The sequence below is a fragment of the Mesocricetus auratus genome, unplaced genomic scaffold (assembly GCF_017639785.1).
Source record: "Mesocricetus auratus isolate SY011 unplaced genomic scaffold, BCM_Maur_2.0 Super-Scaffold_100015, whole genome shotgun sequence".
NCBI classification, from domain to species: Eukaryota; Metazoa; Chordata; class Mammalia; order Rodentia; family Cricetidae; genus Mesocricetus; species Mesocricetus auratus.
The window spans coordinates 6346822-6361664 of record NW_024429198.1 but is presented as its reverse complement, the minus strand read 5'-3'; the positions used below and the strand labels follow the sequence as shown (position 1 = coordinate 6361664).

Below are 14843 nucleotides of genomic sequence, written 5' to 3'. Positions count from 1 at the left end.
TCTCAACTCCCCAAATTTGTTTTGCCCTTCCCAAAATTCCTCACTCCACCCAATGTTCAACTCTACCCTTCCTCCCTGCCCATTTGGACCTGGAGAACAGCTGCATTTCCTAACTGTTTGTACTGGAGAATCTCGACAGTAGCTTCCTCCCCAAGGACCGCGGAAAATATCTGGGCACATTGTCTGCAAATGACAAAAGAAAGATTTTGGCAAAACGCTAATACAAAAGAGGCAATTTGGGGATGCATATGATGACAACTAAGGAAAGTTCCTTTCTCATTAACAATAAAAATGTAATCATTTTTGAAGAGATATTTTTCTTAGAAATTACTCTTCAAAGAAAATTAATTTTGATGTTAGCATAGAAGTAACTTTCTCAAAGGTTTAGCAGATGAGGGCATCATAAAGAATAAGGATAATTAAGTATCTGGTTCTGATGCTGAAAAAGATGGACATGGCCTATGAGAACAGAGGCGAGGACAGGGATGGCTTGATAGAAACTTTCTGTATTCATATTTCTAATATCCTTGAACTTCCTCAATTGCATGTATGAGCAAAATAAAATCGAAAACTCTATCATTAACTAGTACTCAGATCTTAAGGACATTTCTAAGAAACATTTTCTTCAACTGGTCTGGAATTTTTAAGTCAAATTGAGGCCTTGGCTAATGACATGCTTTATATTAGTTTCTAATTCCAGTATCAGGAAAATCTGATCAATTGTCCTGTAACTTCAGCAGTCTGTAGTGAAACAAGATGAAAGTGTCAGAACTCACTGATTGGCAGCCCATTCCACTGGGGAGTTGCGTCTTGTAGATCCCTACATTTGTCAAGCCAAGTGTATAGGGACTGCATCCATGATAGGCTCCTCTGGGGAGAAAAACATGGGAGGATGAGGTCAAGCTTATTTAAAAAAGACATGAAAGACATGGGATGGACTAGAAGAATACAAACATTCAAATCTGATACCTTTTAAGAATCCTTCTAAATTTATAGTGTGTGAATGCATTCACTAATATTTTCTACTGGTCTCATAGATCTGAAACTATGAAAATAATTTTGGAGACTGGTTGCTGGGGGACTCTTAATTTTGGATCTGTTACTCTAATATAATGAGACTGATTTTTTTTTAAACAGTGTTACAGAGATGGTCGACCCACACTAATCTTCAAAACAGTCACCTTAGGAAGACAAATATTTGTTCCTGTGGTGAAACTGCTGATTAGTGTCTCTGGGCAGTGCTGTCATTTTCATATGACTGATGTTACCTTATCTAGCATATTAGAAACAGTTTTGGTTTCCTTCAAACCTGAAACAGTCATTCTTAGTATAAGTCATCTTAATCAATTCACAAAATTCCTAAATCAAAATAATCCTTCAATGAGCTCCAAATTTTATTCTCAAGAATGATCATGTAAAAGGAGGTAGAATATATGTCAAATTCTGCTTCAAATAGATCAATATTTATCTTGTGTTCTAAAAGGTTATTTTGGTAAAACACATTCACAATGTGTTATTTCCATATTTATTTGATAGCACATGTGTGCTTCATATGGAAACTGTGGTGGTGTGCTATAACAAAGATCTTTGAATTTAGGCACAAATTACCTTGAGATGGATTTAACACAGGACTAACTTTTTCATGCCATCATTTTTTTTTACTGTTACTCATGTCTTTCATATAAATCTTATAAGACTCTATAAATGTGCTAAGGCTGCAAACTAGGAACATACTTTTAAATGCTAATATATTCACCAAGAGTTTATAAGGCCAATATAGATGGAATTATCTAGTCATCAGATTCACTGGATTGAACTTGCCCTCAAACATATGTTGTAAGAATACTGGGAAAACTGTCATTTTTTGTGCTACAATTTAAAGATGCACATTTAGTGTTGGTATACGTCAGTGTTGCTGAGTTGAATGTTATAGAATGTGGTTACCTGAAAGAAATGATGTCTGTGTGGTTTGAGTATGCTCTGGCCATCATCATGGCCAGGTCATTGGCTTCCGATCCACTGTTCACCAGGAAAATGACCTTATGGGGAAAGAAAGACACATGATACAGTACTTTTAGGTTCCCTTCAGGTCAACTTCTGTTTCCAATCTCTCCTCCCTTTTAACGGCTACATAAATTCTACAGCCCTTCCTCGAACAGCTGTTAATTGATAACAAAACTGGCTGAGAGGTTGACTCATCTGAGCTTTTATTAGCTTTAATTGGTGAGCTGCAAAATAAGAAGATGGGAAGACTTTCTGAGAGGCCCATAGTGGTCGGCAGCAGAAAATATCCATGAATGAGGTCTTTTGGTTCCTGCACCTAACTCATCCCATTTAATCCTGAAGGTATGGAATGAGACAGGGCCCCAAACCTAGCAACCTGAAGGGGTTAACCATGTGTGATGTTGCTGTGACTGTGGATACGGAGTGCAGATCAGTCTGAACAAAAGAAGGGTAAGAGCTGAAGAGGTACAGCTCCCCCAGGCAGGACCAAGGAGCATGCATTCATGGCTTTTCCTGCTTCCCATTTCTACTCTGCCATGAAGACCTGGGTCTGAATACAGGGATGGCCATTCCAAATTTCTTTTTCTATTCTGCATAACAGGGCAAATGGAGTATTGAGAAGATGGAGTAAAATAATAACTAAAACCATGTATTGAACACTAATCTGGGTATTACACACACACACACCACACACACACACACACACACACACACACACACATTTAATACCTTCATTTAAATCTTGGCAAACATCTTTAGATACCAATTCAGTGTCAACTTTACTCATTTCAGATGCAGAAAATATCACATTCAGTTAAAATATCTAAGTGAGTTTTAGACAAATGTTATTTATAAGGAATGGCTTTGCTTTTTATAGGAGGAGAAACAAAAATAACTTCAGAAACAATGTGGGACAAAGAGGAGGAAATCTCTTGACAATACCACAGAGCATCTGGAGGACTGGGATTCCTAAATAGAGATTTCTGGAAAGACATGAGCAGGTGACCTAGGACTCAGGGGGGACACGTGTGAACATTGGATTGTTTCATCAGTCGTGTGGAGATTTCCCCCTTTTCAGCATGAGTGCTTTTGGTTGTGGCTATCTGCTCACCATGGCCCAGATCAAATCCCTTAGGCTCACAGGTCACCAACCCCGTGAGCTGGGAGCACCGAGCACTGTACCTTAAGAGGCTCGGGAAGAAGTGCGGAAAGCTTGTCTGCATATTCGTGCATCGAAGGGTGGAAGAAGACAGAGCTTGTATGCCACAGGCGGTCCATCTGCTTTTGTGCCACCGCAGTTACCTTCCTGCAGAAAGACACAAGTCAAGGGCACACCACCCAAAGGCACGCCCTCTCCCCCGGGGCCATTGAAACTGGACCCATGGCTACTTCCTCAACAGTTTGAGGAGGCAGGTTTCATAGGTGGACTCCACTAGTCTCATTGGACCAGTGATGGGTGGTGATGAGTATTTTGTCATCCTGAAGCGTCACTCTTTAAAGAATCAGTTTAACTTTTCACATCAGGAGGCTTATAATGAAGGCAAGCAGCAACTAAAGGCAGATGAACATGTGGGGTCCCAAATAGGAAGGCTGTGGGAAGATGGGGAAAGATGTTTGAATTTGGTCTGAATGGCAGCAGTGGCTGAGTTCTGATTCACACCGATTCTGTTTGCTATTACTATCTGCCACACCTAAAATTTAGCTCAATGGTTGAGTAATTTTGGGAACTACTAGGCTAAACAAATTCCTCTACTCTGGGACTTGCTAGTGCCTTCGCCTGGCCCACTGCTGCTCTCTGAGAAGGAGAGAGGGGGAGTTCATAGTGTGTCCTATTCTTGTTTTTTCCTGGAATTCTTTCCAAGGAACAACTCCTGTGGCTATCATCCCACAAATCTCACTTAAGAAAGTTGCAAATTATCATTAAGTTTTTGGAGAGAGGAGATCGTTGACAACAGCACTGCTGATTGAAGTAAATTTGAGAGCCAGGTGACATGTAAAATGGAGGGGACATAGATGACTGGTAATGTGGCAGCCGGCTAGGTGAGCAAGTGGCCTTTCTCTGGAGAGCAGAAAGGTTCTGAAAATGTTTGTGTCGATGAGAACTGTGGGAAGAGGAGTCCCTAGGATTAGGGAGTTTTGGGTGGAGGCTTCAGATCTGTGGCATCAGGTTGGTTGTAGGAAATGGAAAAGAGGAAAACTCAAAGACAACTTTGACTTTCTTACCTCGAATGCTGGGCAAATTCCAGGAATAACTGAGGGATGCAGCGGCTCTCCATTAGATGGTTCACATGTGTTTTTTGAGTAAGTGACTACGTAGTTAAAATCAGCTTTGTGGAGAAGATGGACTTAGCCTTAGAATATGTTGGGATGGGAGAGATTCTGCACAGATTGAGCGATGTGGGGTGTCTTGATGCCCTCTCTGAATATATTTAACTTATTGTTGTATTTTGGTGAGGGGCCATAGCTGAAGATATCAAATTAGACAAAGCTGCTGAAAATGTAACCAAATAAACAGGGCAGGAGGGCGGCAGTGAAGGGAATGTGGTGAGATGGTGAGAGGAAGGAAGCAGAGAGAAGAAAAGAGGTAGAGATAAGGTGGGAACTGGAATCCCAGAGTCGGGGTCATTAAAAGCTCTACAAAGGTCATGGGAGTGAGTAAGAGCTGTCTACCGGGCATTGTCGGTGTGTGGAGGATTCTGCTAGTGTTGCTCTCTGCTTTCACGAACATTTGTACTTCACTTTAAGGGACTTCTGAAGTTTGGCTTGGATGCTTGGGACTTGCACTTCCCCAAAACAGAAAGGGAAACAATAGGAAGTAGAGAAGGAGAAGGCTGAGCATGGGGATCCAAGTCCTGTCTCTTCTCCCATTAGCACTTGAAGGAGAGAGCCCTTGGCCCCGACTTTGATAGGAAGGCCTCAACCCATTCAAATTATTTTGACTATGCTGTTTTTCTATAATATTACACATGTAGTATATATGTGTTTATAAATATTATATTATATATGTATATATAAATTAAGTTAATTTGCCAAATTCTAAAGGGCAGGAGAGAACAGACCATCTACAGTTCAGGAAGCCCTACAAAAGAGGGGGTGGAATGAGTGAAGAGCCGGAAAACTAGACGCCAGCTATAAAACAGCCTATCCTAGAAATATCTGCAAAAGCAAGACCAGAACAATGGCAATATCAATGCACTTATTAACATGAAAGAGGGAAAATTTCACTGGGTCCCACTCCTAGAAAAGGGACGACAGGCAGCCATTGACTGCTGGGAGACAGAGAATTAGCCTCTCGCGGGGATGAACCCCCTACTGTTTGCCCAATGCCAAGTGGTCAGCTCTGACATTGTGTCTACATAAACAACAAAACAAAATAAGCCAGTTGTATTCCTATATATTCGTGCGCACGCATGTCTACCTAACAAATGTAATCAAGAAAAAGAGGCTTTCAGCCTGAGAGTGGGTGGAGTGTGGGAAAGGTTTGAGGACAGGGTACTTGGGGAGGAGAGTGGGGCGAGAAAAAGGAGGGGAAAGTGATGCAGTCCTCTGTCAGTTAAAAAAGAAAACACTTGAAAAACCATCATCATAACCCATAATAGAACTGTGAATTATGTAAATAAAAGTTAAAAATGAAACGGCTACATAGAAACCCAGAGTATCAGGGAGGAGTGTGCTCCTGATACTCTGTGTGTGTTGGAGAGCTGGTCAAGATTTCAGCCAATCTCAACTTTATTTCACCGATTTCTAAGTAAATTTCTAGCTAGGATTGCATTTCTGTGTTACAATTGCATTCCATATCAGAGTCCACAAAGATAATCCATCATGGATTTAGCAGTTACTTCTCAGGGCTCATACTTCATGCCACTCACCTATCTCTATGTTTGCCTGACAGCCACCTGTCACTTGTCCCTTTCCTCAGTGTATCACTGTCTTTGCAAAGTTTCATCCATCAAGAAACACACAGACAGACACCGAGTCACATGCTGCTCGTGCTGTAGGCAATAGGAATGAGCAAATCTCCCATCAGTAAGGAAAAAGTACAGAATCAAGTGTTGTTTTTGAAGTTTTTTTCCCTTACATGGGAAAAGCATGTCAGCACAGACTGTAACATATATATTTTAAAGTCAAAATATGTAAATTAAGGATTCTGAGTGATGCGAATGATCATTTTCCATGTTTTTCTGGAGCACAACCCTCCCTCCACCCTCAAAGATGTTAAGGATACTTACGGGTGGCAGTGACCAACACTAACAGTTACAATCCCAGAGAAGAAGTCCAGGTATCTGTTTCCCTCCGAATCAAAGAGCCACTCCATGTGTCCCTGGTGCAGCAGCAAAGGCTTCTGGAAATAAGCCGTTTGCACAGGAGAAAGGTTCTCCTTATGAATCTCCAGGACACGGCTGTAGGGAAGGGACTACGGTAGACAAATTAAAATTTGTATTCTTATTCCTGGGTCATACAGGATCAAGAGCAGATCAGTATACCAGAACCTAGTCTCCTTAGTGACCTGAACACATGACTCATTGCTGTACAGACTTACAAACAGGCACATTACCTAATATGTTCTGAGAAAATTGAAGTCTTTTCTGTTGAGCAGGTGACATTTCTCATGGTGTGCCTTTTTATTTATGACTTTTTTTTCCTAGAGTGTACATGAAGAAGGAAGTTGGAATTCCCATCTCTCAATGGAATAACCGGATTTCAGGTTGATTTTACCATGAAAAAAAAACATACCTTGGAAACAAGTGGTTAAATTAATGCCATTTTTGCTGCTACAGGTTTATAAAAATAAATTTAAAAACTAAATAAATGGGTGGGCGTGGTGGCACACACTTTTAATTCTAGCACTTGTGAGGCAGAGGCAGGTGGATCTCTATGAGTGCCAGGACAGCCAGAGCTACATAGAGAGACCCTGCCTCAAACAAAAACAAAACAAACAAAAACACTGAATAAATGCAGTGATAATGATGTTGTCCATTGAATTCAGGGCATGCTAGGCCAGTGCTTTACAACTGACCTTCAGACCAAAGTTTTCTTTCTGAATATATTTGTGTGTGTGTGTGTGTGTGCACAGATGCACAGGTGTGTGCAGACATACAGGTTTGTGAATACACAAGGCATGTGCAGTGTGTGTACAGGTAGTGTATGTGTGTAGAGGCCAACAGTCAATGTTGAGTTTCTTCTGCAATTGCTCTTTTACTTAGTTTTTGGAGACAGGATCTCCCACTGAACCCGAAGCTCACAGATTCTGCTAGGAGGGTTAGTTGGCAGGCCCCAGGGGTCCCTTGTCTCTGTTTTTCCAGTGTCAGGGAGTGTTCCCACTCACCATTAAGATGTTTTTCCCCAACAGTTAGTGTTATCAAGGTAATCCCATAGGCATACAAGAGGGCCACTTCTCAGGTGATGTTTAGATTCTAGCAAGGTGACAATAATAACCATCACACTTACATTTTCTTTTGGTAGAGAACTCCTGATTATGGGCTTTAACATTTGGGTTCAAGGAACACAACATAGAATAAAAGAATTGTTTTGTGTGTGAGAGAGAGGGAGGAAAGGAGCCAGAAAGAGTAAGAGAAATCATTATTAATCTGATAACAGGACAATAACTCTGTTTTGGTGGGTGGGAACTAAGGAAGATCACAGGATGTATTGTTCTTTGTAAACTAAGATCACATTTTAACAAGAAAATAAGTGATTTCGCACTCTTAACCTGAGTCACCCGAAGGTATCCCTGCCGTGCGTGTGTGCATGCATGCATTCGTGTATGAAAACATGTAATCTCGTAATAGTCCTTTGTTGTACTTTCTGCCTCAATCTCACATATACTCAATAGTTCATCTGTAGCTAGTACATAGTGTAAGGCTTCAGACACCCCCTAAGACTTAAAGAATAGGTCATCTAGGATAAACCTGTTGATTGACAAAACATGGTTATTTGTGGGTCCTTTTTTGGGAACAACTTTGGAAGTCTTGGGTCTCCCAAGGGTGACCTCTTTTTCTTTTCCCAAAGCCTGAGTCTTACCTGGTATCTCTCAGGTGAGAAGTCACATGATGGCATGCTGGGCTTTGTATGAAGAGTGAGCCTGGGTACAGATATCCAGGAAGCACCTACTGAAATGAACTGAGTTAGGATTGTTAACTGAAGATGACGGAGATCTCTTTGTGTCAATCACTTGTGGTTACCTGAACCAGTTAGGCAATTTTGTTTCTTAGTTTAATAAAAATCACATTAGTTTTTATTTTAACACTGGGGTATCTTAATAATGGATTTTCTGGAGGAAAAGTGATTGAATGTAGTACAAAAAGAAAAGGAGGATACGGATGTAGCAAGTTTTTCTATATACAGCCCCTCTTACGAACTTACAGACCTCAGTTCAAGACAATCCTACTTTTTTGTTGACTAAATATTTATCGTCAGATGGCAATACAACCTGCAGTAGATGCCCATACACTTTGTTAATAAATGTGTTTTCTAAACTCTGAGTTGCTGAGTGCCTGAACTCCATCGTGTGGTTCAGGGCCTGATACTTGGGTGCCTCTCTATACATGAAATTCTTTGCTGCTGGCTATTCTAGTAGGGAACACGTAGACACAGGTGTTAGGTGATGGGCTGTATTAATACCTGCAAGCAGATCTGTGAGACATCACCCTCTCCTTAGGAAAGGGTCACCAAGCTAAGACTGTTGAAAAGGGAGAAAGGCTGAGAAGGAAGAATTACTAAATGCTGAGAGTTGGCAGGGCCCTACTGGGAAGGGGTATTGAAATTCTTATGTTCAAGCTTAAGGCGTTATATTCACCTTGGTGTTCAGGTTCACCATGCTAGTTAGAAGGACAAGAATGAAACTACAAGCTGTCCATTCCCAGCCTGGGAGTCTCTTTCTGCTCACTTTTTCTTGACAGCACAGACTTTGATCTCTCCTATAAGTGGGAAGGTATAGTGCAGCTAGAGATGATCAGAGAGGACATCTAGAGTCTTTCTAAGCACTTTTGGAGGAGAGTGCTCCTCATTTTGAGGACTTGAGGTCGGTTTTAAGGTAACTTCATAGTTGGAAAGAGTTGAGGAAGTGACGCCGCTGCTACAGCACGAAGCATTGGGTGCGGGGAGGAAATGCTGCTGTCATGTGGCTGTGAAGTCATAGTCTGGAGAAACTCAATGAACAATGTGTTTCTAAATGAAGCAGGGATGTAATAACTGTGCACGTATTTTCTTTCAAAACCCCATTCATTTTTTTCTGCTCCAAATAATCGCTAATGTCACGAATTTGCTCTTCCTTTAAAAGTAAGTGGCTTTTGGTTATCCATGCATAAGAATGACAGGAAAAAGACAGCTCAAGTTTTCTGAGAATTTCCCCTTCTGAAAGCTTTTTATTGTGTGCCTCTGTGCTAGTCACTCTCCTGAGATGGAGAAAATAGAGTATTTCTGAGAATTTGAAATCCCTTTATTCCACCAGTCTATGTTCTCATCTGTAAAATTGGAGTTGCCCAATGAGGAGGCTGTAAGTTCATTGACTGTGTATCTGTAACAATTAAGGTGAGAAAGGGAAGAACGCAGATGGAAAAGACTTGACAGAGAAAAGTTGTGATTTTAAACAGTCAAGGAAGACTCATTCATTCACTCATTCACTCAATAAAGGGATACGTGTACAAATGGTGAAGCAAGGGTTCTAAGTGAAATCCATAAATACATTAAAGAGGAAAGAGAAAGGACAAAGGGAAGATAGAAAGTAAAGAAGGGAGGTAATCATGCAAACAAAAAGAAAAAATTATTCCATAAGTGAATTATATCTACATAATACTCATAATACCCTTTCTTGATACATTGCCCGTTTCAATGAGTAAATTTCTCAAGTCATAATGAAAATCAAAGGATAAAAATAAATGAAGTCCCTTATTTGTCAGAAAAATGAAAATCAGTGTGTCTCCAGAAATAATTGCATGCAACCCCTGTGTAAAACAGCCTGTGTTTTGAGTGTGCTGTGAGAGTCGGGCATTGATAGTTTTTCACTGGTTCCGGTATGTGTGTACATATATATAAACATAAGGATTGCGTGGGGCAGGGGGTTGTGTTAAAGATCCTGAATTCCAAGTCTTCTGTGAATTGGTGTTTTTATGAATATGCATTTTTATGTATCTGTTTGTTGTTTTTACTTATCTGACATTGTCTTTTTAGACTAAACACAGATGGTAGCTCTATTTTCACCCACTTCATCTCACACAGACAAATCCAGACAGTAAAATGGAATTGAATTTGGAGAACAATGCCACTCATATAATAAATACAAAGTGGGCAATTGAATTTAACTTCCCAGCTGTCTAACTTTTCAGAGCTCCATAGCAGAAAAATTGCTTTGTTTTCTTTCCTCAAAATCACAACATTGAAAAGAGAATAATTAGCCAGGTGTTGGTGGCACATGCCTTTAATCCCAGCACTCGGGAGGCAGAGGCAGGCGGATTTCTGTGAGTTCCAGACAGCCTGGTCTACAGAGTGAATTCCAGGACAGACAGGGATGTTCCCCAAAGAAACCCTGTCTCAAAAAAAGGGGAGGGGGAGAGCTAGAGGGCAAGATACTGAGAGAAATAACTAAGTAGTGAGAGAAACAAATGTTTTCCAGGGATTTGAGAGTTCTCAGAAAATCCTTTTTTTCCTGCACTCCTGCAGTCATTTTTCATACATACCGAAGAGGAGTATGTATCACCAATCTTCACCGTGACACTAGAAAAAGGTTACAGGAGCTTGGCAGCACAGAATATACTTCGTAAGGTGTGACTTATACAGATAGGATTTGTGTCTTATTTATGTAGAGCATCTTTTTGGTAACTTTAATACACACATCCGATTTCCTATCTGTTCTGATGTTTAGGATACATAATGAGTTAGGAAAGGGACATCTTATCATCCATCCACCTTGCCACCAAGGCAGCAACAGACCGACAAGCTATCTGCCAAGGAAGCCTGCAGACGCTACACAGGGATCTGGGGGTGCAAAGGACAAGGGCTGGCCAGAGGAGAGAATGTCTGGTTTTATTTTTCTCTCTCATTTGCTCTCTCTCCACTGGAGCTGCTGATTATCAGACTTAGGGTGGTCTCCTTGTCCTTCTTTCACTGTTTTACAGTAGGAAGACAATGTTGTTCATTCTGTACTACCCAAACCTCCATGAGACCATGACATTCATTTCTCTGCCCCATTGTATGTGTTGAGTGAAAGGAAAACTAGTGCTAGCTGTTCCGCCATTAATGGAAGATTCCTTCTATAATTCGTGGCTCCTGCTGGTTCACCTTCTTTGCCTTCTTTCATGCCCAATTCTATTTGTTACCTTATGGAGATTATTTCAGACTGCCTTCCTTCCTCCATGGTCTTTCAACCTAGCCTTTGGCTGAGGCAAAACCGAAGCTGTTGCTGTTGGCTGTGCACACACAGGAACTCCAGCTGAGTCGGGGGCTGGTGGGTGTTCCTTACAGATCCTTTGGGATAGGCCATCTTTGAGATCAGCCTAGGGTGCAAGTGAGGGGCTTGATAATAGGATAACTTTATTTATTTATTTTCTTTGAGAAGTCTTTCCAGGAGTGGAGTGTTGCTGGGAGTTTCTCAGTGGGGAGTGAATATTATTTACCACCCGTGTATTCTCCTGGGTACCCTTCCTTTGTGCGAGAGAAAACATGTCAAACATAGGACTTTGGAGAACAATCTCCATCTACCTGAAAATGACATAAACTTTGGAACTTTAGCTAATAGAGAAGATGCAGCTTTAAGATATTTCCACTCTTGCTGTGGTGACCTGCCTGAGACAAAGTCAGTAGTCAAATTTCCAGCACAGGTGGGGAAGGAGCTCCAAAACTCCCTCTCAATCAGAGGTGATATTGGCAGTTGATGGTTGTTGGGGGAGAGAACACCACTTTTTGATTCACTCTTTGATTTGAGGCCTTTGAGAACATGATCTCTAGTAAGGTTTGTATGACCCAGTAGATAGTCACAATCCTATGTACATGTGGATAGCACTAACTGGACTCAACATTATTAAAAACAACAAAAAATAAAAAGAGGCTATGGAAAGATGTGATGAGGGTACTTGGGGGAGTGGGATGGAGATAATGGTGGATGAATTGATTAATGTATGTAGAATAAATGTATGGAAATTGCAAAGAACAAAGTATTTAAAGTGTATTTCTACTCTATATTGAAAATGAATTATTTCCTTGTATATATGTATATATATTCATCTTTAGAACAGAATGACTATATGAATCAAAGTGAGTAAGGCTAAATAATTTACATGTACCAATATCACACAGTAAATACTCTGGCATTGTAGTAGGATTGAGACTTATTTTATGGTTTTACACATAGAAAACACTTAAAGCATATAATCTCTTTATTTACCCAAATGCCTCACTTTACTTTTCTATCTCCATTTCTTCATTTTTTTGATATTTTACTTATCTGTTCATTTCCTGTCTCACCTGTGGGATATATAAGGATGGACTTTGCTTGCTCATTGTGACTATATCTTTAACACTAGAACACATTTAGTTGATGCTCAAGTATTTTGAATATTTTGCACATACCACATATGCATTAAGAGTATTGTGTGTTTGAATGAATAAACACAAGCACACACACGTATGTGCATGGTAAGCGAGTAGACATAGGAGCTTTAATAGTGTTTGGAAGACTAGGGAAAGATTAGGGATTAAAAGCTATATTACATGAGTCTGTAAGAGTACTTCTCCATCGTTTTCTTGATTGAGTTCTATATAGGTTTTCCAATGAATTGATTAAGACCACAAACAGGAACAGGAGAAGACTGTAAGGTATCACCTCTCTTCAGTCAGAATGACTAGAATCAAAAAGGCAAGCTAAGCAAAACAACAAACAAATATTGTTGAGGCTGTAGAGAAAAGTGCATTCTTATGTGCCTTTATTTGGGATGTCATTTGTCTCCTCCTGTGTGGGACAATATAACAGGACTCTACTGCAAGTTTAACTGAAGATGAAAAATATACTATTTGAAGCATTAGGCCTGGACTGGGCTGGGGAAACAGCATAGCTATTACATTGCTTACCATGCAAGCATAAGGACTAGAGTTTGAGTCTCAGAACCTATGTAACAATGGGGTTATGGCACACACTTTTCATTGCTGGGTAAGCATAGACAGATGGACCCATGAGGCTGGTTGTCTAGCCAGCTTCAGCCTACTCAGTGAGCTCCCAATCAAAAGAAGCCTTGTCTCAAAAAGCAAACAAAATGGCCAGCAACAACAAACAAAACACAAACAAAGAACCAAGCAACAACAACAAAACCTTAAGTTGGATGTCATCTGAAAAACAACATGCAAGATAGTCTTCTGGCCTCCACATATATGCACACAGATGTGCACATGCACCTATAATATGCTCCCCCCACACACTAAAAAGCATTGGGCATCCATTACTATACAAAGGTGAGGAGAGAGAGGGAACAGGAGAGGAAAGGAGAGATAATGGAAAGCTATGGAAAAGACAAAACTGATCATAATGCAGGATAGAAAAGGGTTCGCTATACCAGTTATAGTTCATTGTCATAAGTTTCCACTATGGCACACAAACATGTAAACAGATGTCTGTTTAAGCTTATGAGTTTGGAAAGCAAATCAATGAGTACACTGTGAGGTTGGAGGGAACAACCATGTGAAGATCATTGGCACATGGAAATAAATTATGAAGATTCCTGTATCTGGTCACCTCAGATCTCCTCAAGTTTCTTGTTCCTGCTGTAGACGGAGGACAGTATGAGCAGAAAGGGATGGTTTGGTTAGTTTAATCCTGGCTTGGATGATTGTGAGGAAATAATTCAGGCGTGCATGCCTCTCTCTCTCCCTCCCCCTTCCTCCTCCTCACCCTCTCTCTCTCTCTCTCTCTCTCTGTCTCTCTCTCTCTCTCGTGTGTGTATGTGTGTTTGTGTGTGTGTATGTGTGTATTTGTGAATCTTATCTCTTATATGTTCAGTGGATATGTGTGAGAAAACCTATGTCCTTTAAAATAATCCTAGAAACCTATCTATTGAATTTAATGCCTTATTTTATTTTGATGTACTTTCCTTTGATTTGTTCTTCATATCAAAGTAGAGATAGCTGGTTTTACAAATCTGGGCTGTGTATTACCAGATTTTAATACTCAATGACTCATTTCAGGACAAATGGCGGTCATTCTGAGAGACGCTCTGGGTCTGAAAGGCTCACAGCCATTGGCTGTTACAAGTTCACCTCTAAAATCCTACGTCCTCACCCAGCTCTAATTGTCCCAGTCCTAGACAACCGGATCCAGAGTTCAGGCTTTCCCCCTCTGTTGACCCTCTGCTGACCCACGTCCCTAGTTTCCACTCACAGCTCGAGGGTGGACACAGATGGAGGATTCCGAGAGAGGTCTCCATGTAGAAGGCTTTCCGCACATTTCTCCAGGCTAGAGCCATTTCTTTGCAGGCAGGAAGCAAACTCCAAATTTCCGTGGAAGCAGGTTAGTGGGTGGATGGGCTCCAATTGCTCCCTGACCAGATGGACTTTGATATTAGAAGAGGGGGAGGCTTTAGAAAGGGGACTGTGGACTGGTCACTATGAGTAGACTTAGACAAACCTCCAGAGCCTGGCATTGTTAGGAACAGCGTCTTAAATAGCGAGAAAAATGAAGGAGAGAAGCAGAGAGGGGGAAAGGAGATAAGTAGAGAAAGGAAGGGTGGCGAAGGAAACCGGAAGTGAAGTGAAGGGAAAAGAGGATGGGGGATTTAAAAAAAAAGATGAAAATGTTTTCCTGGGCTCCTTTTGTAAGCCTGCATTCCATCTCAGGTTTACCAGAGTGAATTGCCCTG

General features: G+C 40.8%; 1 protein-coding gene across 3 annotated transcripts in view; it reads right to left on the bottom strand.

The window, feature by feature from the left end:
* Agxt2 (alanine--glyoxylate aminotransferase 2) overlaps nucleotides 1-14450 on the bottom strand; it is a 39893-nt gene extending 25443 nt beyond the window's left edge. Inside the window, exons 1-7 of one of the 3 annotated variants that reach the window (XM_040757876.1) lie at nucleotides 14366-14450; nucleotides 8026-8114; nucleotides 6234-6418; nucleotides 3187-3310; nucleotides 1945-2039; nucleotides 777-870; nucleotides 62-183 (exon numbers count right to left, since the gene is read on the bottom strand). In XM_040757876.1, the coding sequence (XP_040613810.1) occupies nucleotides 62-183; nucleotides 777-870; nucleotides 1945-2039; nucleotides 3187-3310; nucleotides 6234-6418; nucleotides 8026-8114; nucleotides 14366-14450 (794 nt within the window). The remainder of the gene's footprint in view (nucleotides 1-61; nucleotides 184-776; nucleotides 871-1944; nucleotides 2040-3186; nucleotides 3311-6233; nucleotides 6419-8025; nucleotides 8115-14365) is intronic. The other 2 variants (XM_005078002.4, XM_005078003.4) reach the window with 2 other exon arrangements.
* Between the last annotated feature and the right edge of the window lie 393 nt (nucleotides 14451-14843).